General features: G+C 40.3%; 1 protein-coding gene across 3 annotated transcripts in view; it reads right to left on the reverse strand.

Annotated features, from left to right (window-relative positions):
- LOC124794657 overlaps nucleotides 1–24,662 on the reverse strand; it is a 105,528-nt gene that overhangs the window by 53,361 nt on the left and 27,505 nt on the right. For all 3 annotated transcript variants that reach the window (XM_047258185.1, XM_047258184.1, XM_047258183.1), the window contains exons 2-3: nucleotides 16,069–16,184; nucleotides 10,302–10,436 (exon numbers count right to left, since the gene is read on the reverse strand). In XM_047258185.1, coding sequence (XP_047114141.1) covers nucleotides 10,302–10,436; nucleotides 16,069–16,184 — 251 coding nt within the window. The remainder of the gene's footprint in view (nucleotides 1–10,301; nucleotides 10,437–16,068; nucleotides 16,185–24,662) is intronic.

Here is a 24,662-nt window from a genome sequence, read left to right on the forward strand (position 1 = left end):
GGTTTTATTCATTTTAATCACAATAACACATTTTAATCACAATAACACATTTTAACAGCTCATCTCTTGGAAGAAGCGTCCTATAAGTAGAATTAGCTGACTTGGTCGCAATCTGGTCATCTCATTGAGGTAATTAGGTATATTTGTCACACAGAACCTGATCTCCTGATGAATCCTGTGTGTGTTGGTGAGCCTTTGCCTGATGATGAGACATTAGATAGAGTGTGTGTGTGTGTGTGTGTGTGTGTGTGTGTGTGTGTGTGTGAACAAATTGTGCCTGCCAGTACTGATAGCCCTGAAGAAGTATAGCTATCATGTGGTACTTTGATAGCTGATTTAGAAGTACTAGATGAGAACAAATTGGACAGGGAATCCTTGTCAGTTTGTGCAACACCCTGATAGTCTGTCAGTTTGACCACAATGAGGGAGAAGGTAGAACATCCAGAGAGAGATGGACAAAGGAGGACGTGGAAAGATTGTTAGAGGAGTACATATGGTTGTTTGATCCTCCTGGGCCATTTGCTGTTGTGTCACTAACTCAACACTATATTCCCACAGACAACAAACTGACCGTATACAAAGAACCGTATAGAGGCCCACAGAAAATACAGCCTGTCATGGAGGAATTTATAAAACAGCAAATTCAAGAGGGAATTTCTAGTAACAGCACCTGGTCTACAACCATTGTCATTGTCCAAAAGAAATTACCATATGGCAGTACAGCATAAAGATTTTGTTGCAACAACTATTATTTAAACCAGAAGACAATTTCAAATCCCTACCCCAAGCAAAGTATTCCAGAAGCCCTACACAATCTGAGCTAATGTCAAAATTTCACAACTATGGGCCTTAGAAGTGGGTATTATCACTTATAAGTGACACCTGAAGATTGAAGAAGAAAAAAAAAAAAAAAAAAACAGCAATCAGCAATCTCAACCTCCTTTGTTCATTACCAATGTGTCACATGCCTTTTGGCATTACACTCATATTCAGGCTTTGCCAATTTTCTTCAAAAATTTGCTACAACTGCAGAACCCCTCAACGTAATTATTGGGGGGAAAAAAAGAAAGAAGGAGTTAAATTTCAATGGTCTCCTGATTGTGAATTGCCATTTGTAAAACTAAAACATTTGCTGATCTCTAGTCCACTACTCACTTTTCCAGATTATCAGTAACATTTCATATTTTTGTGTGGTGTTAACAATTTTGCGTTACATTATATTTGAAGGCAAGAGAGAGACAGACAATAGCATACCATGGTGTATGCACAGAGGCAGTTTAGTAAAGCAGGAAAGAATTATTCTACCATGGAGAAATAAATTACAGTACTAATTTATAGAATACCTTATTTCCCTTGTTATCTGTATGGATGGTGCATCAAGTCACTTTTTATATTGTAGGAACATACAACTCTAAAGTCTACAAGAGCACAGGATTATCCCTGTGTCAGATTGTTTTTCGCCAGAAGATACCTTCTCCTTACGAGTGTTGAAAGTGCTCCCCCCCCCCCTCCCCCATGCATGAAAAACAACAGTGTGGAATGGCATGAAATTACGAATCTGCACCAGTCATTGCCAAAAACCACCTCTCTGCAGGGAAGGTTCTTGCAACAGTCTTTTTACTTTACAGAGTTCTCATTGATTTTCTCCACAAACATTGTACTGTGAGTGATGCATACTACTGCCAACTTCTGGACCAAGCAAAACATGCCTATCATCACAAAAGGTGTGCCTTTCCAGTTCAGGATGTGACCATACTTTATGACAATGCTCAACTGAACACAGCTGCCCAAAATCAACAAAAAATTCAGGAATTGTTCTGGAGCACACAAGAACATCCTCCATGCATTTCAGACTTACCACCCTACAATTTTTATTTGTTTGACTCACTAAAGGAAGCTATAGGACACAGATTTGAGACAATGATGGCACTAACAAAGCATTTGTGTGCAACCAGCTGCTGTAACAGCCAGGTTTATTTTATGAAAACAGAATCAAATAACTGCTGATCCACTGGCAAAATGTATTTTCCTTTCAAGAGACTACATAGATGAATAAGTTCATGTGTATGAATTTTTCTGAAGCTTGAATAAACTTATAGCTTTAGGGGTTAGGGTAACAGACTTTTTGCTAAGTCAGTAAGATGAAGGGTAAAATTACCCAGAAAATCCCACACAGGAATTACAGTGCAGTTGAACCAGGTCCATCACTACCTGTCCTACACAAAAGGTACACACTGCCTCAGGTCGTGCGAGTTTCACCTCGTTCTGGTTCCAGAAATTGGCGATAACGTCCTGAAGAGATAATCATGGACAAAACAGAGTTCATCCAAAGTGTAGTTCTTCACTGGCTATACTCCATGGCAAACCAGATGGTTATTATTTTTACTTGTTATGAGCAAGGACGTTAAGTTGCACACAGCACACTGGATACAGTGTCAAGGGTTACTGGTCAACGACTCCTGATGGGATATTTCCGGACCAACTTTTTGATTACCCGCCATCACCACAAGGACCACCAACCTACCGTAAATATCATGGACACATTAATTTATCTAGTTTTAGAAGACCTGACTTACCACTTTAAACCTGACCGTGATCACCTCCCTAGATCAGAAGTTAGCCATGCAAAATGGCCACATATCCACGTATCATGTTTTAGGCCCATATTAAGTTACCATACAGAATATAAATGCCATCTTTTAACTCCTAAGGAGAGGATCCGCAAGCTCAGCTGCCTGGATGATTTTGCTTACTATTGCTTCAAGCAGGAAGTTCCCCAAATTTCATTCCTGCCCTCCTTCAAATCTATGGGTTCAAACTAGTAGTAGTGACACCAACAAGAAAGTCTGGCCAAGAGCAGAATTAATTGTGAATGAGCTCTCCGTCTGTGAGCCAAGAGCTGCGTGGTTGAAAGAAGTGTAAATTGTGATTGACTGACTGAGTTGGAGAAGGGGACCACACAGCGAGATCATCAGTATGGAATCATGGGGAAGGAAGTCGGCCGTGCCCTTTCAAATAAACGATCCTGGCATTTGCCTGAAGCGATTTAGGGAAAGTATGAAAAAACTAAATCAGGATGGCCAAATGTGGGTTTGAACTGTCGTCCTCCCAAATGTGAGTCCAATGTGCTAACCACTGTGCCACCTATCTCAGTTTTAAATTGTGAAAAAAGACTAGGTGACACAGCGAGTGGAGTTAAAAATGTAAAGAGTAAATACTTGCAAATAAATTAGTGCCTATGTTATGGCAAAGTTTTCAAAGGAAATCTGAGAATGGATTTTTTCTTAGGAGGGAGGAATTATAGGAACTAAAACTAAACCAGGACTTGGAGCAGAAGATGGAGCCCACAGCCACCATCAGCCAGCTGTGGTCACTGAACTGTGTTGTTAGTGGAAACAACAGCCCATGCTGTCAGAACATGTGTGTCAATGCCAGTCCAGCTTCAGGAAGAAATTCAGCTGAATCTGCTGCCAGTTACGACAGCTGGCCAGTCATTCGCTCTGTTACAGGTTGTTCAGAATGGCATACATACTCAGCCTGCAAAGTCAGCAGGGAGCAGCAGCATTTAAACTTAACTGAACTAACTAGTCATCATCGAACATCTGGGCCCTTATGTGATGCCTAGTCTGTGACAGACAGCACCATGCCAATGAAATAACTTTACAACATCATCTGTGCCTCGAATCTCTGCCTGTTACCTGAGCACATCGACACCCAGGCAACTCCGCACTTTTCTGCCATCCCAGGAGAACAATGAGAGAACTCAGCTATCCCTGCCTTCGCCAAGATGTCAAAGAGGACTTCTGTGCACTGGACACTGCAGCATGAGCCAGATGTATGAACATATAACAACCACTGCCAGGCTGCCTATGATGTGATCGGGGAATATTAGCTTCTCGCATCACAACAGCAGTGCAGAGATGGAGGAGGTGGAGGGGGGGGAGGGGATGGAGGAGGTGGAGGGGGGGGGGACAAGGCACACTGTAAGTGAGTATTCACCTCACTTGCCATTGCCACTTGTAGTTTCCATGTCCCATGACTGTAAAACCACATGTACCTTACAACGACTTTCTTCTGCTGCACCACCCACACCCAGCCATCCTGTTAAACATGTGTCAGCAATGATTAAACTATGTTCTGTGCAGAATTCTACCATCCAGTTCCCTCTTTCATTTCTTTCCCCCTGTTCATGTTTTACTACTACTTTTCTTGCAATCCAATTCCAGCCCCCCCCCCCCCTCCCCATGTGCACACAAATTTTCATCTCCCTTAACTATGTGACTTATTTCCTTTAGCTCATCGTACTGTCTTTCAATTTGTTCATCATCTGCATCATGTCTATACTGGCTAGACTTACACTAATCCAGAGAAATTCACCTCAGTATCGTCATGCCCTAGGCGGAGACTTCTCATTTTATGCACCCTCAACAAAGCAAATTGAATAGTCGGATATATATTTCCTGCAAGAGTTTCAGCTGCATCTCTGAGTGCCTCCTAAATGGTCACGGTCACGAGTTTTCTTGCACTACTCCTCTCATTGTCGTTATGTTGTCACCATGAACTGTTTCAGTGATGTCCTTCTTCACAAGATTATCCATGATTCAGTCGTTCTAATTATAGCCTGAAGCGCTGAATAAAGATCATTACAATTACTGTCCATTTCTTCAACAATTAATGCTTGTTTCTAATGAATCCACATCATCTGTTTACTTCATGAAATAGGACAGTGCCTTTGACAGCATCAAAGTATCAATACTGTGCATGCTGCCCCCCCCCCCCCCCCCCCCGCAACACACACACACATAAGCATGCACACTTACAATTGGGCATTTGCAGCTACAGCCAGGACAATGCTGGACTCATTTTTGGGTAAATTTTATTGACCTGTCTTAATGTTGTGTGACATTACTGCAGAACAATCAATATTTGGGAGACACGTACCTATTTGAATTGTAAAGCAATGTCTGGAAATTTCTGACAAAGCATGAAAGTCTCTACCAATGCAAATGAACAGATATTTGGTCCACATTACCACATAACTTTGTAGTTATAGTATCTTTCATTTAATCAGGTAAGGTTTTACACTTTAGTGTGTTCTACAGACGTGTTGTAATGGAACTGAGTAACTATGCCACAGTACACATAACCTATCCGATTTGATTACTCACAAATGAAAATCTTTCCTATACTCTTATGATTACCATTTCAGCACATATCCTTTATAATCTACTTTTCCTTCCACATTTTCTTTGGGCTGACTTGCCTCCATGATCCTGCAGCGGGGAAGTGAGCAATGAATGAGTACATAACTGCATAGTCAAGGCCATCTGAGCATGGGATGCACATACAAATGTGGACGAAGTAAAGTTTCTCCCAGCATCCAAAGCAATTGCATTAACATCTGCTGAACTTTGGCAGAACTACATGCACTGAGAAATTCAACAGCGTATAAAAGATAAGTGATAAGGCAAAAGGAAGGGAAGTATCAAATACAAAGGAATTAAAACACAAATGAGGTGTCAAAAGATAAGCAGCTTTCTGTTAAGAAATCAGGAAAACCAGTTTGAATTAAAAATTGTTAGATATAGAGAAATAATTTAAACATTGCATTTCCTTGTGTTGTGTTACATTAATCCGAATTAAGACAGTTCCACAGTAACACTTTTTACAGCTACACTGAGGTAGCACAAGACTTGAAGTAGCATTTAAAATATGGTATGGCTGCTTTTACCCATGACGTGCACAGTATGTGCTGTATCACTTGCAAATCTGTTCGAAGAATATTTTTTCCTTCTTCTTCTTCTTCTTCTTCGTCTTGATTCAAAGTCCTCTCACCTGCAGCTACATACCGGTGGTGCTACAGTTTATGTATGAAGTGTGTTACATTTCCAGGGTCCCAGCATGTTATTTGGTCTGAAATATGTGGACACACTGTGTATGTGACACAAATGGCAACTACACACACACACACACACACACACACACACACACACAGAGAGAGAGAGGGGGAGGGGGAGGAGGAGGGGAGGGGGAGGAGGAGGGGGAGGGGGAGGAGGAGGGGGAAGATGGGGGGAGGGGGGGGAGAGAGAGAGAGAGAGAGAGAGAGAGAGAGAGAGAGAGAGAGAGAGAGACTCTGCGTTCCCAAGAGCGTGACAATAGCAAAAGTGAGCTAGAAAGATGTTATAAAGAACAAGTTCCTTCCAATAAAGTGAGAAAAACAGCTGTAAAAGGTTGTATGGGTTCTTTTTCACCACAATAAAGTCCCAGCACATCAGGTGAAGGAGTTTCTCTTTGAAAACAACTGAAGTGATTACTCATGCTTCCTACTCACATATCCTGGTGCCTAACAATTTTGACTTTTTCCAACAATGAAACACACACACTGTGGCCACACATTCTCCAGCTGTTCCATTACTGCATCAGTGATTTTCCAGTGGTCACCACCCCTAATGTAGCATTTGCAGCGATCATGGAATCATGACTTCAATATTGTGAAATGTGTGTACAGCTGCTGGCAAATCTATATTACTAAATAAATAAGCCATTTCATGGAGGATAGTCCCAATTGCAGGATGCCTATCTAATGGCTTCCAAGGGCAACAAAAATTTGATTTTCAGTATTTCATACAATTACTGAGCGCATTTGAAAATTTAAAATGTTGACATAATCTACTCATTAAGAGAGATGATCTTATGTCAAAGGTTTAACACAAATAAGACACGTGTACCAGTTAGAACTTGTATATATGTTTCTTGAGGCAGCACAATTCACTGTGTGCAAATTATATAGACTTCACTCATCAAGCATTTTAGAATTAGTGGGTTTAGTGACTTCCAAAAAACTTGACAAATCATTTCCAACCTTTATGACACTTTTTCTCGCTTAAAGGCTTATAACTTCAAATATTAAACACATTAACTCATTTGTGAAGTAATCAGACGTTTGAAGCTGTTTTATTCATGCAAGTTCAACTCTTTAAAGAATCGGGTGTTTACTGGTTATGTTGAGAAATGACAAAAATTTCTAAATTTTTTTTTTCAGTGAATCTTGTGAAAAAGAGAATCTGGGACCTGTGTGAGAATGGGCACTGTGATTTGAATTTTTTGGCAAACGGGGAAGTTGTGTGCTGCCACTGTAACGACTGTCTTCTTATGTCAGACCTGTAATGAGCCACACGTGTTTCATGTCCAGTCATAATACAGCTCATAAAATACTCACCTTCCAATTCAAGTCAATCAAGAAACTTGCGTGCACTGCTGAATTGATTTTTCTTGTGCTGCTCTGTCAGCCTTTTGTTATCCATCTTGCGCACAGTTTCCGATATCCCAGCATTTCTACGAGTGTTTCCCACAAGAGAGTTCTGGAGAGCTGTGAAAATTTTGCAGAAATTTCTTCCACTGTCAATCAGCAGTCTTCATGAACAGTTTCCTCGATTTTTTGCACCAACTCATCAGTCAAACTGGAAGGTCTTCCACTCCTCCATTCATCATCAACATTTAATCTGCCTCCATTAAACTCCCTACACCACTTAAACACACTCATTCTGCTCGTAACACCTTTTCCATAAGCTTTTTTCCTGTGTGAAAAAATTTCAGTATGTGTTATTCCCTCCTTGAGTAGGAAGCGGATCAAAGCATGTGGCTCGCGGATTTCTGACCAACACTTTCACATTACTGGACACTACAATGTGAGTTTACGTACTACTGTATTTCTGTGATGCTCGACCCCCCCCCCCCCCAAAAAAAAAATTATTGCACACAAATGCAATGAAAACTGTAGCAACTTCCAAAGTATGCTGGACATTAATTTCTAATGCAAAATTGTATATCTGACACCTGCAATAACTATCCAATCTGAAACTTACTGTTCCTTCTCCTTTGGTGCAGCAGTGTCTATTACTCCATCTTCCTTTCTCATTGGCTGTCAATCTTTTTCTCTTTACACTCATCTCTTTTTATCATGTCCCTTCCATTATGCACATCTCTCCACCACACACACTGTGGCAACTCCTGTACCGAACTACTACTTCCTCCATCAGTTCTTCACACTTCCTCTGCATTTACCATTTCACTTCTGTCACTATTTATTTTAGCTTCCTCTGCAAAAACATCTTCAATAGCAATTGTCTTGTTACACTGAACCAATGCTCAGCTGGATCCAAGCCAACAACCTCCTTTCTGACAGCCATACCCTCTCATAACAAATTCTCCTTTCAACGTATCACACATGAATATGCTGTGACACTGCCATTGACACCTTAATGGCATTTTCCGATTCCAATACGATCATGAATCATCTTGAGACACCCTTTCTATGCTATATAGAAATCTAAACCCCTCAATTATTTCAAATTGATTGATGTCATCTTCCTGATGTTCCAAGAGAAGGATACTCTATCCTCATTCCTTCATAACCTAAATGCCTACTCACCTCATTCTATTTACGAACTGTAAGTCCATCTTTATAAGAGGAGTGCAGGACCGCAGCTGTTCAGTGTCAAATGTCGAATCAAGACACCTTCTGCCAGCTAAATTTCCAATTATTTTATTTGAGCAACAATTTTTGTGCTACATTACACATTCTTCAAGCCTCCTGATTGACATGTAGGAGGAATCCCACCTCTTGTCTGGTCAAATTAGGGGGCAGCATTCAGTGACAGGTATCCATAGATTTTTGACACAACAGAACCTTGTGTCACCAAGTGATGATTGAAGGGATCACTGCGTCAAAAATACTCTGATACTATCCACTGAATGCTAGCCCCTATTTTGACTGGACCAGAGGTGGGATTTTTCCTACACATTGGTGGTCAGAGGGGGGCTGAAGATGACATGATGTTGCACTGAAACTGGTTGCTTAACTGGAAATTGAGATGGCTGAAGGTATTTTGATTTGACGTTTTTTATTTTCATCCTATTTAGATGATCCCTCCTCATCTCGGCAAAAACACATTCTTGGATATCCATCACCTTCCTGGGGGCTTCACAAAGACCACTGTTCACAACAACCTCATCACTTACCAACAATATCTCAATTTTAACAGCTGCCACCATTCCAATCCAAAAAGTTCCTTCCTATAACCTAACCATCAGTGGGTGCTGCACTGCAATTCTGCAACCACTATGCCAAACGTTTTAAATAGGCCTAAGCAGGTCTGATCTCCGACCTTATTCAGAACATATTTCCTGAGTCTTCTCTTTAAATTAAACCAACTGAACACTTCCGAACTACACACGCCTGCTGACAAATCACACAATCAGAGCTCTTTGAAGCTCAATGACTCCTGGGAGTAACATCTTCTGTCAGTGCTTCAACTCTTCTTATGCCATAAAAGGAAGCACCTGCTCATCACTTTTGTCCACCTTCCAAACTGGTATTTAAATATCCACCAACCTATGTAATGAACCTGTATTTGTCTGTCCTTATGACAATCACGTCCCAAACAACTTGGTTGACCCATAGGTCATACCCCTCTCAAATACTCGGGCACGAGGCAACACCTGCTTGCAAATCTGCTAATCTCCTATTTTGGTACCCCTTCTCCACACTGCTTAGCAGTATGTAACATCTTGTTCTATGTTCCCCAGCCTTTCTCCTAGTGGCCCTAGGCCCTAGAAGTCTGCCACCCCCCCCCCATCCCCCCCTCAAATAGGTGTAAGCCACCTTCCTAGCATGCACTGGTATGTTTTACACACCCACCATTTTTCTGAACATTCCCACCCATGCTCTCCTTCTCCTCTCCCCAGTCAATATCCCGTTACTCACCCGACATGCTGCAGTGCTGGCAGTGTGTGCTCTGCTTATGCCCTAAAAGGAAACACCTGCTCATCATTGCACTGAAGCTTTTCATCTGAAGGCCTCTCTACAAAAGTGCCGTCATGCCTGGAGGCCTTATGAATATGGCAGAGTATGGACAAAACATATTGGACAGACAAGTACTGACAAGAATGGAGACAGCAGTGACAATTACTGAGTAATAATAAGGACAAAAAGAGGCTGCACACACGTTGAGAATGAAAGAGGGGCTTATAAATACAGTCTTTTGAAGGCTATGTGGGAGGTAAAAGGAGGTGAGGGAGAAACAGATCTCACATTCTGGATGACGTGGCAGATGGCAGCACAGACACCAGCATTAAGGAGGAGGTGGTGGTCCAGCAGAAATGGAGAGACAAAGGAATTGCTAACAACGCAGAAAAATAACAATGCTGTTGTTGATGACTATGACATAGCCTCATTTCTACAACTACTTTTAACCCTTGCATTTGCATTGGCTTATTAAAAAAATATATTTAGATATCACCTTTTTACAGATCTCTTTGTGAGTGGCACACATCTCCACGACATCAGACATGCATTTCTCTAAATCAACAGCACAAGACGTGGAGGTAATTTCTTGTAGGTCATCTTGCTTATTTATTTTAAATTCTGCATCTATCTGCAAACAAATCACAACAACCAAATATACCTATAAATTATCTGATTTCTTTTAGAACAGTACATATTGATGTACTAATTTAGTGAAAAATTGAGATGATTGTGACCACCTCTACTTGATAGGCTTCATTGCACGAAATAGAAGTTTCTTTAAAAGTAACATCAAAATTCATATTATGTACACGTCTCAAATTTGTAAGTACTTGCAAATCAAGGTATCAGATCTTAGATGGTACTTGTTTTCTGGTCCAAGGCTTAATTTTTTTATAACTAATGTTTCATCCCCTACTGCAGAAGAGATCGTAAAAGACAATGGCTAGTATAGGTAGTTCTTTCTCCTTCATGAACAACTGTAAAACGAAAATTAGTGTACACTGCACTTCCTAAGCCAAACAGTCCTAACAAACTGTTTAAATGCAACCATCTGATCACTGGCAAAGATCACAGAGTCAAGCCACCATAAGAGTGGGTGTTCAGGAAGTAACGAAACACATTATTTTTTCCATGGGCAACTTTGGTTGGAAAAAATGCAGAATTTGTGGGACATTATGGAATATTCCCGCTTAAGCCCTTATAGTTTTATGAAGTTCCGATAGGTGGTGGCACCAGACAAAGCCTTCAGAATAGTATCTGTAACGGTGGTGTGCTCCAAGCAGAGGCACTGAGTTTCTTTTGGCAGAAAACCAGAGCATCGCAGATATTCACAGGGACTTGCAGAATATTATGGAGACCTGACAATGAAAAAAAAGCAAGGTGAGACATTGGGCGATGCCTTTGTCATCATCACAACAAGATCGTGCAAACTTGTCTGATAGCCCATGTGCTGGCCACCTGCACACAGCTGTAATTCCTGTAATGTTGGAATGGAACCTTCTGACTTCCATCTGTTTGGCTCAATGAAGGATGCACTCTACAGGAAGCAGTACATGGATGATGGGAGATTACTAATGCAGCAAGACATTGGCTCCGACATCAACCAGTAGAATGGTACCATGTGGGCATATAGGTGGTCCCACTAAGATGGCATAAGGCAGGCAGATTGAATGGAGATTATGTTGAAAAATAGGGTTTTGTAGCCAAAACAGTGGGGAATAATATGGTGTATTGGTAACCTGAATAAAATCAAACTGGTTTCAGAAAAAGAGTGTGTTACATTACTTATTGAATGCTCCTCTTATGTTCTAGAGCTTGTACTGCAGGATACTCACTTTATTTAGCAGTAAGGCCTACAAGTTATCTAATTTCAGTTCCCTTCTCTTTCTGTTAAGTTGTCTGTACTTGATTTTCTATTGTCCCTCTTTACTTTCTAGTGTATTCACGATTTTGATGAAACCTGCTGAGTAAGCCCATCTGCCCAGTCAACATATGAATTCATGTTCTTTAAGTGCATGCACATTAGTGTTGTACTTTTTATATCTTTTCGCACGTTAAGAAAAAAAAAACACAAGTAATTGTTAGGCTAACAGCAGCATTGATAATCGTGGAACATTAGCTGCAGACAACTACAATTACTGATTCAAAATAAACAACACACATGAAACACTGTTTTCTACCAGGGAATAAAATTTTACAATAAGCTGCCCAAGGAAATTAAAGAGAAAGCTAAAACATAGATATTGAGAAATTCCTTTTAAGCACAAATCTTAAATAATACATACTAAATAGTCTAGGATTATTCAGGGAACATTTAGCAGTGATCCACAAAAATTAAAGAATTAGTAATTAATACCTCTGTCATTCTCCAGTTTATAGTAGAAATATAGTGCATTATACTGCAAAATCTTATTCCTATTATTTTTTAATTTGTATAAACACACATCTGATCCATCACAGATATCAAGATAAACTGTAGTGCGGTATATGTTTGAGAAGTTATTGCTGCAGAGACACACAGCACTCAATTGATGGGTATGACTGTTTCACCATATGGAATCTATGCAAATCCAAATAGCCCAATATTGTCAATACCTAGAAAATACCGTTCCAATTGCAAATCCAGACAGGTCCAAAATCATAGCATGCTCACAACAACAGTATTGATACAGCGTGTTAGTACATGCATCATATACAACCATCATGTGACTGCCTTTTTGGTCATACAAATGAACATTCAAAGATGTTTACAGCAGAACTCTACTGACAAGAAGACGATTGCAAGGGAATCCACTTTCCCTTGGATCATCTGACCCCAATGCTGCTAAGCACACCTGGAATGCACTTGCGCAAAGTTTGGTCATCTGAAACTCGGATCAAATCAATCTCTACAAGTTATAGCCGGTATTTGAATGAACATGCAACAACATGGCTGCCCAGTACTTCCTGTGTCTTTAAGGAGTACATTTGAGACATGTCACTGGCCACATCAGGGCAAAAGCGGCTTCAAAGTACATGTTCTAACACAGTGGTTCTTGAGTGTAAGCACAGAAGCACACAATTTAATCATGTCAGCAATAGATGGTTGGTTGGGTGTTCCATTGATCAATCGCATGGTACGGTAGCCGTTATGATGTGGAACGTGTCAAGTGCACAAGAAATGCATATATGAAACAAAATATTTTATAAAATACAGAGTTAAGGATTAATATTTCTATTATTTACCCCATTCCCTTAAATGGCACAAAATTCATATACTATATTTATAGATTTATTTATTCCTATTCAAGAATTCATCTATGGTATACAAGGAGTTGTCAAGCAGATATGATTTCAATTTATTTTTGAAGCTATCACTGCTGTCTGTCAGACACTTTATCTTACCTGGTAATTTGTCGAAAATTTTTATAGCAGCATATTTTACCCCTTACTGTGCCAAAGATAGGCCGAGCAAAGGATAGTGCAAGTCTTTCTTTTTTCTGGTATTATAATCATGAATATCACTGTTGTTTTTAAACTGGCCCATGTTGTTGAGAACAAATTTCATTAGTTTCCAATCTTTTAAAAAGTTGCCTACAAGATGTGCAACTATGAACCCCACACATTATTCTAACCATTTTCTTATGAGCAGTGAATACTTTTTGTATAAATGTTGAGTTACCCCAAAATAATATTCCGTATGACATCAGAGAGTGAAAGTATGCAAAGTATGTTAACTTACTAATTTCTATATCCTCAAAATTGGCAATTATTCTGATCACAAAAGTTGCTGAAACTAGTCGCTTTAGGAGATCCAAAATATGAATTTTCCAATTAAGATTCTCATCTATACGTACACCCAAAAACTTAGTATGCTCTACCCTGTCTACTGACTTCTGTTGATGTGTTATATTTATTGAAGGAACTGTACTTTTTGCAGCAGAAAATTGGATGTACTGTGTTTTTTCCAAGTTTGGAGCAAGCCCATTTGCAGAAAACCAATTAATGACTTTTCCAAAGATCTTATTTGTATCATTTTCAATTGGACTTTCTTTTACTGGATTAATAATGATGCTTGTATCATTAGCAAACAGTGTCAGTTCAGTTTCCTGTTTCAGATAGGAAGGGAGGAAGTTCACATATATCAAGAACAGAAGGGGACCCATGATTGAACCCTGTGGAACACCTAATGTAATTTCACCCCAGTTAGATGAAGTGGCAAACTTATTTAAATCACTTGACCCATGTAAGGATACTTTTTGCTTCCTGTTCTGTAGGTATGACTTAAACCACTCATACGCTATTCCATTTATACCATAGAATTGTAATTTCTGTAACATAATGTCATGGTTCACACAATCAAATGCTTTGGGCAAGTCACAGAAAAATCCTATAGGTGACATTTTACTATTTAAAGACTCTATTATGTGGACAGTGAAATTGTATATTGCTGTCTCAGTGGAACAGTATTTTTGAAATCCAAACTGTGATTTACTAAGTATCTCATTACTGTTGAGATGGCTAACCACTCGAGTACATTACTTTCTCAAAGATTTTTGAGAATGTTGTAAGCAAGGATACTGGCCGATAATTATTGACGTCTGTGGTGTCCCCCTTTTTGTAGAGAGGCCTGACAATGACATATTTTAATCTGTCTGGGAAAATACCTTGAGTTAGTGATGCATTACATACGTGACTCAGAACATCAGCTGTAATTGCTCCACATTGTTTTAATGTCTTATTAGAGATGTCATCTAATCCAACAGAACATTTATTTTTCAGAGATTTAATAATTTTACTCATTTCACAAGAGGTTGTTAGGTGAAACTTAATCTATTTTTTTTTTCAAAATGGACTCTTCCACATACTGCCTAGCTTTTTCTTTTGAACTGTTCTCACCAATTTTTTCTCCTACACTTAAGAAGTGATTGTTAAATACATTAGCTTCTTGTGTACTGTTGGTTAGGATGGTCTCATTCTCTTTAACAGTAGTACTACCTACCCCAGTGGTTACTTTTCCTGTCTCCCTTCTAACAACATTCCATATTGATTTGATTTTATTGCCGGAGTTGTTAATTTCTTCTCCAACATACATATTTCTTGATTTCCAAACAACTTTTCTCAGTATGATACAATAATTTTTACACTGTAAAACTACTTCTGGATCTTTACAAGTTCTTTCTGTCTCATACAGTTTTCTTTTTCTTTCTGAAGACACTTTAATACCTGTAGTGTGTAAATGTGTGTGAAATCTTATGGGACTTAACTGCTAAGGTCATCAGTCCCTAAGCTTACACACTACCTAACCTAAATTATCCTAAGGACAAACACACACACACCCATGCCCAAGGGAGGACTCGAACCTCCACCGGGACCAGCCGAATACCTGTAGTAATCCAAGGTTTCTTTGAAAAGTGTGTGGTTTACACTTAGTAATTTTCTTTGGGAAACAATGTTCAAAGAGAGATATAAATTTATCAAGAAATATTTTGCACTTATCATTAGCATTTGGCTCATTATATACATCTCCCCAATTAACATTTCTTAAGCTTTCTCTGAAGTGCTGTATAGATACTGGGTTGAACGACATCACACTTTTACTTAATGGTTTCTGAACTGTACACCCTGTTAGGTTTTGTAAGTTAATCAGTTGTGCATCATGGTCTGACAATCCATTTACCACAGGGAAAGCATGTGTTTGTTTTACACCCTCTTTCTGTACAGATACATTATCTATTAGCTACTGTCCTGAGCTATACGTGTAGGGAAATTGATCACTGATTCTAAGTTATATGTTGTTAATAACACTTCTAGTTCACTTTTCCTATCAAAATTACTTAGAAAGTTTACATTGAAATCACCACAGATTAATAACTTCTTTTTGTCTGCTAGACAGCATAATAGGGAGTCAAACTTTTTTATGAACAGCTCCCAGTCTCCTAATGGGGACCTGTAGACTGTTGCTAATATGATTACTACATTATCTAGCTTAAGTTCACATGCACAAACCTCAAAGTGCTGATCAACACAAAATTTGCTTACTTCTACAGTCTTGCATTTATACCCTTGTTTTAGAAAAATGGCAACTCCTCCTTTATCCATCCTAGATCTACAAGTGTAAGATGCTAAATTATACCCACTTACACCGACACTATCCATGCCCACAGTTACATGTCAGCAATATAACAAAATAACAACATACACAGGTGGTATTGAAGCACTGACAATTACAGATGTTTGTAAGTGAATATTAGGTGGAAACTTTATTTGAAAACACTCACCACAGAATTAAGTTTCAATCTTTTAGTCTTTATTAAGCTTTCAGAACAAGCTTCTGGGTACACTTTCCTACAATGCGCAACAGTGCATATTAGCTGTTCACATTCTTCTCCATAATCTGAAAGAAAGGTCAACATTTAAGACAGACACATTTGATTCAAAGCACTAATTCTCATACTATTGTCTCTTTATCCAGTAATTACAAGTACTGGATAAAGAGACAATAGGGGAAATAATAATATGCTTACATTAAGAACATCTGTTAATAAATTCAGCAAGAAAATACTTTTTGGACTAAAAATATTAATGTGGAGATACAGGGAAACACAAACAATGCATTTCCATCTTTAATGGAATGTCTATGAACAAGTGAAGCTACGTAATTACTGCAAATAATAATAATAATAATAATAAAAGGAATAGCTCAGCATATGAATGAATTCTGTACTATGAACAATACATCTCATCCAGGTGTTTAGAGAAGGGAGCAGAAAAACTTTACGACGACGAACCAAGATGGGAAAAAGCTGGACTTAGAATTCTAAGGAGATCACACACCCTTTAAGAGTACTTCTACACGAATCTGCCAAATGAACATTAAATGAGAGCAAAGTGATTACTGAGTAATATCAAGATTCCCACGTGTTTTTTCCTGATATGTTCCATACACCCATCTTGGGCTGCTCACTTACTGGTCTACGCAATGAGTAACATAATCTAATCTAGGCTATAAGATTTAAGACTTCATGTTTCTTACTGCACAGACTGTATAGCAGCCTTCACAATGCCAGCATTCACCAATAAATTAATTCATCATGCTTCATAGATCACTTCAACCAGGAGAACCTCTGTGGATGTAGAATAAGTCAAGATACACAATATAATTGCCACTCCCCATAAAGATGACAGGTTGAGTAGCAGACAGACAGAATGAGATGACTGTTACACATTGAGCTTTTGGCCAAAGCTTTCTTCAGCAAAGGAAACACACAAATATTCACACAAGCAAGCACACCTGATGTACACATGACTGTGGTCTCGAGCTGCTCTGGTGAACAGTTTCTTCATTATGCCTGTCAGGAACTCAACATGTCATCCTCATGGTGAGTACCAATTTATTCTTTTCACAATATTGTTGATATTACAACCTGGACTTTCAATTGTTCAAGATATTTGAGGTTATTCGTAAGTACCTTCAGAGTTCCAGAAGGCCGCTGCAGAAAAAACTACCAAACAAAGAAAAATGACGCACATCAGTTGATAAAGCATCTCTCCAAGTTTTTATTCACACTGCAAGTGGTCAATATGGGCACTGTTTGTGACACAGACATGCAAGTCACTGCCCGGAAAAGCATGACAACAGGCCACTTTAGCAATCTTTTCATTGGCGCCAATCTGCAGGCACAAACTAATTCAATGCATCAACATGGAGTGGATGATGTGTCTAAATGTTCTTATACGCCTTCCGCCTAGAAATGTGCCTGTTACTAAACCTTGGTGCGTATTAAGAAGCTAAACTTTGAGAGATGCTGTATCCACTGATAGGTGCCATTTTCCTGAATGTCATGTAATTTTCATACAGTCATATTCTGAAAGTCTGGAGTTATTTACAAATAATTCTGTAAATGAAAGTGTAACGTAACGACCAAACATGGGTGTATTAGTGCAAGCCTGAGCAGTGTATTGCAGCTGCACTGACAGCAGGCGAGCATGGGCTGTTGTCACTAACAATTCAACCAGGCCAGAGCAATGTTTTGAAGCAGTTAGCTTGCTGAAACAGCAAACTCAGCAGTACTGCACAGACTAGTGCAGCAAAGGGCAAGGCAGATTTCCAGACTGACAGTAGCAGTAGTGTCCTAGGATATGTGACTGGGAGTAGCACATATGCACAACAAGTGGGTCACTGCTGGATGTAAGTACTAGTCATTTTGTAATAGAATTATTCCGAGTCTTTCAGACCAACCAGGATGACGGAGCTGTGCTGCTGGACAACAAAACCACAAGGATCTGCCAGTACAAGTTATCGGTTCAAGGCCTAGAAATCAATGGTTCAAGGCAACTGCAGGGCAACAGCTCTACACACCAAGCCCCTCCCCGGATTTGTGCAATAAAGCAGCTGGTCACAACACGTCATCTCCGTCAGCATGCCTGACTCCTGCTCAAGGAGCAGCGGGTCACTCCATGCACACCATCTGTCTATTGCAATTGCAGGATCGGTGCCTCAATGTGGTGGACATCCCTCACCATGATGTAGCTGGGCAATGCTTGCTGCCATTGTGAACAAAGCATTGTCAAGTGCACACCGTTGGTGTGAAAAGTACGTGGCTGGCCTATGTAAGGGGACCGCGACTACTGCATCACCATCGCAGCGCATGTGGCTGGCAGCCAGCGATCAGAATTCAGCAGTCAGCTGACCACTGACGCAATGTACCAGGCCTGCTCTTCACTTACATCACCAAGGTTTGAAGGGAAGTAATCAAGATGTCGGTCGAGAAAATGAACTTTAATTCTCATGTTACAGCCCAGCTTCTTAAAGTTGTCGAGCATGTCTGCGATGATTGTTCTGTAGTTTGGATATCTTCTGTTTCCTAGGAAACTGGTAATAACTAATTTAAAAGATGTCCATGCTGCCTTTTCTTTTGTTTCCATTTTGTCCACAAATTTGCGATCTGTCGTAAGTTTTCTAATGTCTGGTCCAACAAAGATTCGTTCCTGTAGCTTTGCTTTGGATAAACCAGGAAACTGTCCACAAAGATATTGGAAACACACCCCTTCTTTTGGCAATGGCTTAAAAAATTGTTTCATCAGTCCTAACTTAATGTGAAGTGGTGGAAGAAACACCTTTTTGGGATCCACAAGGGTTTTCCTCTCAACATTTTTAACCCCTTCCTGTAAGGTTTTATCAAGGGACAATTTTTTTTTATGTAGTGTTGCTTTCTGTCTCTACTGTCCCATTCACAGAGAAAACAAGGGAGCTTTGTATAGCTACTTTGTTGACCAAGCAACATTGAAATCACTTTTAAATCACCACATAGTGTCCATTTGTGGTCTGAATAGCAGAGTTTGCTTAAAACCAGTTCGAGGTTTTTGTAACATTCTTTTAAGTGAACCAAGTGTCCACCTGGTATAGAAGCATACTTATTGCCATTGTGTAGAAGTACTGATTTAAGACTTCTTTTTGAAGAATAAATAAAAAGTCTCCACTCATCATGAGCATATTCTATTTTGAAACATGCCACAAGTCCACAAACATCACTGCAAAACACCAGGCCAACTTCTTGAGAGAAGAAAGATACAAACTCTTTTTCCCTCGATTGATACCTATAAAAGGATGTACCCAGAGCCAACATACGTTTATCTTTCAATCTAGATCTTAAAACCTCTGCCGATTCTTTAGAAAGGCCTAGGTCTCTAACTAAATTGTTCAGTTCAGTCTCTAACTAAATTGTTCAGTTCAGATTGTGAGAATGGAATGGGATCTGTTATGCCAGGATCATGATCATCTATATCACCCAAAAAGTCTGGAGGAGAGTATTGGTACTTACGGTCCATGATGAACAAGGCAAATGGCTGATTGAATATTAGGGTAAGAAATATAATTTTTGTTTTTCAAATAGAAACCTCGCACATTGCAAGAACAAAAATAGCAGTCATCACTATGATTATTGGGCTCCCTCCAAGCCATTGGTATTCCAAAACGTAAGGACTGCTTTTTACATTGAAACCATTGCCTCAGTTCTTCAACACACACTAAACAAACTTCGTGTGGGGCACAAGGCTTAGCTCGATCGCCTAACTTTATAACAAAATGGGCAAAATATACTTCTTCAGCAAAATCAGGAATGTTTCTTTGTTGCTTTTTTAACGATATAGTTACCATGAATGTAGCAGAAGCAATCTGGCGGGTTCACGCATCCTCTGGTAGCCATTGCCCATCCCACAAAACAACTTCACAACACAAGAAAACAGTCACTACTTTAAAGCTCTAGTAACAGCAACACATGAACAGCACAGAGTGAAGAGATACGAGGTGCATTCAAGTTCTAAGGCCTCCGATTTTTTTTCTAATTAACTACTCACCCGAAATCGATGAAACTGGCGTTACTTCTCGACGTAATCGCCCTGCAGACGTACACATTTTTCACAAAGCTGACGCCATGATTCCATGGCAGCGGCGAAGGCTTCTTTAGGTGTCTGTTTTGACCACTGGAAAATCGCTGAGGCAATAGCAGCACGGCTGGTGAATGTGCGGCCACGGAGAGTGTCTTTCATTGTTGGAAAAAGCCAAAAGTCACTAGGAACCAGGTCAGGTGAGTAGGGAGCATGAGGAATCACTCCAAAGCTGTTATCACGAAGAAACTGTTGCGTAACGTTAGCTCGATGTGTGGGTGCGTTGTCTTGGTGAAACAGCACCCGCGCAGCCCTTCCCGGACGTTTTTGTTGCAGTGCAGAAAGGAATTTGTTCTTCAAAACATTTTCATAGGATCACCTGTTACCATAGTGCCCTTTGGAACACAATGGGTAAGGATTACGCCCTCACTGTCCCAGAGCATGGACACCATCAATTTTTCAGCACTGGCGGTTACCCAAAATTTTTTTGGTGGCGGTGAATCTGTGTGCTTCCATTGAGCTGACTGGTGCTTTGTTGAAAAATGGCATCCACGTCTCATCTATTGTCACAAACGACGAAAAGAAAGTCCCATTCATGCTGTCGTTGCGCATCAACATTGCTTGGCAACATGCCACACGGGCAGCCATGTGGTCATCCGTCAGCATTCGTGGCATCCACCTGGATGACACTTTTCGCATTTTCAGGTCGTCATGCAGGATTGTGTGCACAGAACCCACAGAAATGCCAACTCTGGAGGCGACCTGTTCAACAGTCATTCGGCGATCCCCCAAAACAATTCTCTCCACTTTCTCGATCATGTCAGACCGGCTTGTGCGAGCCCGAGGTTGTTTCGGTTTGTTGTCATACGATGTTCTGCCTTCATTAAACTGTCGCACCCACGAACGCACTTTCGACACATCCATAACTCCATCACCACACGTCTCCCTCAACTGTCGATAAATTTCAATTGGTTTCACACCACGCAAATTCAGAAAACGAATGATTGCACGCTGTTCAAGTAAGGAAAACGTCGCCATTTTAAGTATTTAAAACAGTTCTCATTCTCGCCGCTGGCGGTAAAATTCCATCTGCCGTACGGTGCTGCCATCTCTGGAACGTATTGACAATGAACGCGGCCTCATTTTAAAACAATGCGCATGTTTCTATCTCTTTCCAATCCGGAGAAAAAAAATCGGAGGCCTTAGATCTTGAATGCACCTCGTACTATGAACTGAAGGACAATAGCAGAAGCCCACTGCTTGGTGATGGCGGGGGAAGGGGCAGAGCGACATACAGGCACTGATCTGAAAATACTGCTGGTTTCTCCTGAACAATCTTTATTTTATGTATATCTAGTACAAAAACGGCTAAATAACAGTTTATGGAGACCCTAAAAACCAAAACTGAAACTCACTAGAGTGCTGAAATATCGAAAAAAGCTAAAACTAGACAAGCAGTTTGTGAAATAACTGTACGTGATGGCATTTTTTCACTATTTCTTCTGAAATCAGCATTGAAAACACTATAAAAACCACTTACTAAATTTGAAACAATTTTTATGTTGCAGAACTGTGTAATTATTGCGGGTAGCAAAATTGCGACCAGTGAGAAAGTGTAAATGTACGTGACATGTACAGAAGCGTTACAGAACACAGTCCGCTTGAGCAGTTGGAGAAAGGGCTTTTGCCAAGCTATAAAAAAGACAATAGTGTGATGTATTTTCAGGAGTAGTTGTGCATAACTGTGAAGAGAGATGGAGAATGTGGATTTTACAGACAGAATAATTGTAATGAGCACACATACAAGTAAGGGCAGTGTGATGCATCAAACGCAGTTTTGCTGCAAGAAGCTAGAGAGAGGGCACTCAATGCTTTTTCTGATGGGACTGCTGCTGGACATGTCAAGAAGGGTGTGTACAGGTGCAGCAAAGGATCTACATTCTGCTGTAACGTTTTAAAAGGAATGCGAAGAAATTGACATAAAACAGGTTAGGAGATAGACATGAGGTATGTTCTGTGAACATTAAGTGTTACAGAGACGGAAAGAAAGGGAGTTTACAGAGTCAGCGTCACCAGACACAGCAAAATACAAGAAATGGGGCGTATCAGTAGGAGAACTTGGATAATAGACAAAGGGGTGGAAAATGAGGTGGAAGGCAGCCGTTAATTGCAAGAGAGAACCCCCAAGTCCACCTGAAGACTTTCCTCATACAATTGGATGTAATAAATACTTATGCAGAGGTGGAGTGTGCAGTAATAGATGCTGTAAGAGGTAAAGAGTACAAGTTTTTAGTGGACACAGTGTTGCATGTGCCTGTTGCCAGTACAAACTTAGTGGGTCGAAGGCAATGCAACCTGTCACACTACAGGTTATGTGGTGTTGAGGACAATGATGTGGGACCATTGGAGTAGTTGGACATGGATTTTCGTGTAAGTGTGTTTGATTTAAGCAATGTGTATGGGTATGCGAGCAAGGGCTACAGCATGGTCTTGGTGTTAGATTTTTGTCTCAACATTGTGCTAAAACTGATCTTTGGTAACCTTTGCAGCATATATATATATATATATATGCTGAGAGAGAGAGAGAGAGAGAGAGAGAGAGAGAGAGAGAGAGAGAGAGAGAGAGAGAGAGAGAGAGAGAGGGAGAGGGAGAGGGAGAGGGAGCACGAGGGAGGAGGGGCAGATGGAAGGGTTGCTGTTCGAATCTGAGGATTTACTTTTGCCAGCAAAGCCTGTGCCTCAACACAAAACACCAACAGGATATGCAACACTGGTGTATCAGAAACCATATCACATTCCAAGGTATTTGCAGCTGATTAAGGAAGATTTTATTAATGATCAGTTAGCTGAGTGGATAATGGAAGTGAGTAGTAGTCCATGGGGTACAGGAATCAGGGTCACATCAAAACAGTTTAGGGATGGTTTTAGAAAACACACATTCTCCTGTGACTACTGCCTCTTGAATAGCAAGACTGCAGCAAATGTATATCCAATAGCCAATATTACTGAGACTGTTGGTAACTTGGGATAATGTTGGTACATTTTTACCATAGATTTGAGGAATGGTTCCAATCAATTGGATGTTGTTTCCAAAGGATGGCCGTGGCCGATATAGAATTTTCGGTACCATGGGAATACTAACGGTTCAAGAGAATGCTGTTTGGATTGAAAACTGTGTGTAGATTATTGGAGAGTGTGTTGTGAGGTTTGAAACCATGTCTGTGTGTAGCTTACCTGGACGATATCATTGTACTGTCAAAAGTCACGGTGCAGCATATACAACACCCAAAGAAAGATTTTAAAAGACTGAGGGCTGTGCGTCTTATGCACAGAGAAGCGCCATTTTGTATTAGATGATGATTGGTTTGTGGGGTCCTCAACTGTGCGATCATCAGCACACGTACAAAGTCCCAATCTTTGCATGGTTGAATTTAGCCACTTTCACAAATGATGACGACGACACAAACACCCAGTCCCCGGGCAGAAAAAATCCCCAACCAGGCCAGGAAACGAACGCGGGACCCCTGCATTAGAAGAGGTGGGATTTTAGGGTATGTAATTAGTGAAGATAGAGTGATGACAGACCTGGGGCTAGTACAAGAGTTCCCATGCCTAAGTCAATAAAGGGACTGCAATCTTTTTTGGGAGCCTCAAATTACTACAGGTTTGCTGACACAGCATGACCACACACACACTAGCTAATGAAAGGTATGAAATTCATTTGGACAGAGGAGCATCAGGGTGTGTTTGAGGAATTAAAGAGAGTTTTGACATATAAAACTCAGTTCTAGTATAATTCCAGACTTTCTGAAGGAGTTTATCCCTTTCTGTGACACATCTAACCATATTTTGGCTTGGTTTTGTTTTTTTTTTTTTTTGCTTTAGGGCACAAAAAACAACTGGGGCTATACACACCCAAGTCAAAAATATAGCACAAAGACAGGGAGGAGTTAAAAATGACTATACAGGAGTCCCAATTGATGTCATAGAAGACAGCTAAAAATAGGCACGTGGAAAAGGGGCTAAAAAGACGTCATACAGAAACGAAGGACCAAAACTAAAAATTTTTGGCCTTCGCCATATTGCTCTGTCAGACAAAAAATAAAACGCGGTTTACAGCCCGTGCGTCATTTGCTAAAACAGCTGTTAACTCAGACAGCAAAACCAAAGGGGAACGTAAACAGTTAAAAAATGGGCATTCCATCAGGAAGTGGCGGACAGTTAAAACTTGGGTGCAATGTGTACAAAGTGGTGGGTTAGTGCCACTTATCAAATGACGATGGCTAAAAAGGCAGTGCCCAATACGCAGCCTAGTTAAAATTACCTCCTTCCGACGGGACGGCCGAGATGAGGGCGCCCAACTGCTGGGAGAGGCTTAATAATCCTGAGCCTATTCCTATGAAGGGAGGAAAAATTGGCGGTGCCAAAGGGACACCACCTCCTGACAGACAGCAACACAGAGATCATCGGAGGGAACATAGGAACT

Source organism: Schistocerca piceifrons, chromosome 4 (assembly GCF_021461385.2).
Source record: "Schistocerca piceifrons isolate TAMUIC-IGC-003096 chromosome 4, iqSchPice1.1, whole genome shotgun sequence".
NCBI lineage: Eukaryota > Metazoa > Arthropoda > Insecta > Orthoptera > Acrididae > Schistocerca > Schistocerca piceifrons.